General features: G+C 38.9%; 1 protein-coding gene across 1 annotated transcript in view; it reads left to right on the top strand.

Moving 5' to 3' along the window:
* LOC106869652 (Bardet-Biedl syndrome 5 protein homolog) overlaps positions 1-1,429 on the top strand; it is a 26,787-nt gene that overhangs the window by 3,562 nt on the left and 21,796 nt on the right. Inside the window, exon 3 of the mRNA XM_014915472.2 lies at positions 670-735. Coding sequence (XP_014770958.1) covers positions 670-735 — 66 coding nt within the window. The remainder of the gene's footprint in view (positions 1-669; positions 736-1,429) is intronic.

Raw genomic sequence — 1,429 nt, 5'->3', positions numbered from 1 at the left:
TGTGTGTGTGTATATTCAAAATCGAAATTAAACCAAATTCAATGACTGGCACCCATGCCAACCTTCCTTCATTGGACACTAAGCTCAGCTTGCGAAGACCTGTTGGAGCAAGTGAGATCAAAACTGAACCAAATTCGATGACTGGCACCCATGCCAGTGAAGCGCTAACAGCACCATCCGAGCGGGATCACTGCCAGAGCAGTGGTCTCGCTTCCGTGCTGGTGGCACATAAAAAGCACCATTTGAGCGCAATCGTTTCCAGCTTCACCTTACTAGCACTTGTGCCAGTGGAATGTGAACTAAACATTGGACTGACTCCTGTGCAGGTGGGACGTAAAAAACACCATTTGAGCATGGCCGTTGCCAGCACCGCAGGACTGGAGCTCGTGCTGGTGGCATGTAAAAAGCACTCACTACACTCTCGGAGTGATTGGCATTAGGAAGGGCATCCAGCTGTAGAAACTCTGCCAGATCAGATTGTGTTTTTTTCAGCTTCTGTGTACTAAATCCATTCACAAGGCTTTGGTCTGCCCAAGCTGTTGTAGAAGACACTTGCCTGAGGTACCAAGCAGTGGGACTGAACCTGGAACCATGTAGTTGGGAAGCAAGTTTCTTACTACACAGCCACATTTGTGCCTGTATTTCATTTATTATTTTTTTATTCTGTAGGTTACTTTATAGTAACAAACCTGAGGGCAATATGGCATTCTCAACAAACACCATCTAAGAATATCTGTAAGTATACATAATAATCATTTCTACCATTTGCATACATTATAGTGGAGACATAACTGATTAAACCTACAGTTGCATTTCATAATTACTTGTCTTATTAACCCTCAAGAGATGAAAGAGCCAATTTGAATTCAGAGCATAAAGAGATGTAACTAAATACTGTAAGGTAATTTTTTGTTTGGTGTTCAATTGATTTTGCCATCCAGTGGCCTTTTAATGATAATAATAATTCTTTCTAATTTTGGCACAAGGCTAGCAATTTTGTGGGAAGGAAGAAGTCAGTTACATTGACCTCACTACTCAACTGGCACTTATTTTATTGACTCTGAATGGACGGAAGGCAAAGTCATGCCCATGGGCATATGGCATAGTGGGTAAGAGTGCAGGCTACTAACCCCAAGATTCCAAGTTCGATTCCAGGCAATGACCTGAATAATAATAATAATAATAATGATAATAATGATAATAATAATAATAATAATAATAATAATAATGATAATAATAATAATAATAATAATAATAATAATAATAATAATGATAATGATAATAATAATAATAATAATAATAATAATAATAACGCCAAAGCTCGTCATGCCTCAATGATAACAAGGCAGATCACAAACCAGAGTGGTTATCGACCGAATCACAAAGGGCCACTCACTCGAAATAGATCTGCTAGCCTTAAGAAGCTACG

This window comes from Octopus bimaculoides, chromosome 9, assembly GCF_001194135.2.
Source record: "Octopus bimaculoides isolate UCB-OBI-ISO-001 chromosome 9, ASM119413v2, whole genome shotgun sequence".
Classification (NCBI taxonomy): Eukaryota; Metazoa; Mollusca; class Cephalopoda; order Octopoda; family Octopodidae; genus Octopus; species Octopus bimaculoides.
This window is presented reverse-complemented; position numbering and strand designations above follow the sequence as displayed.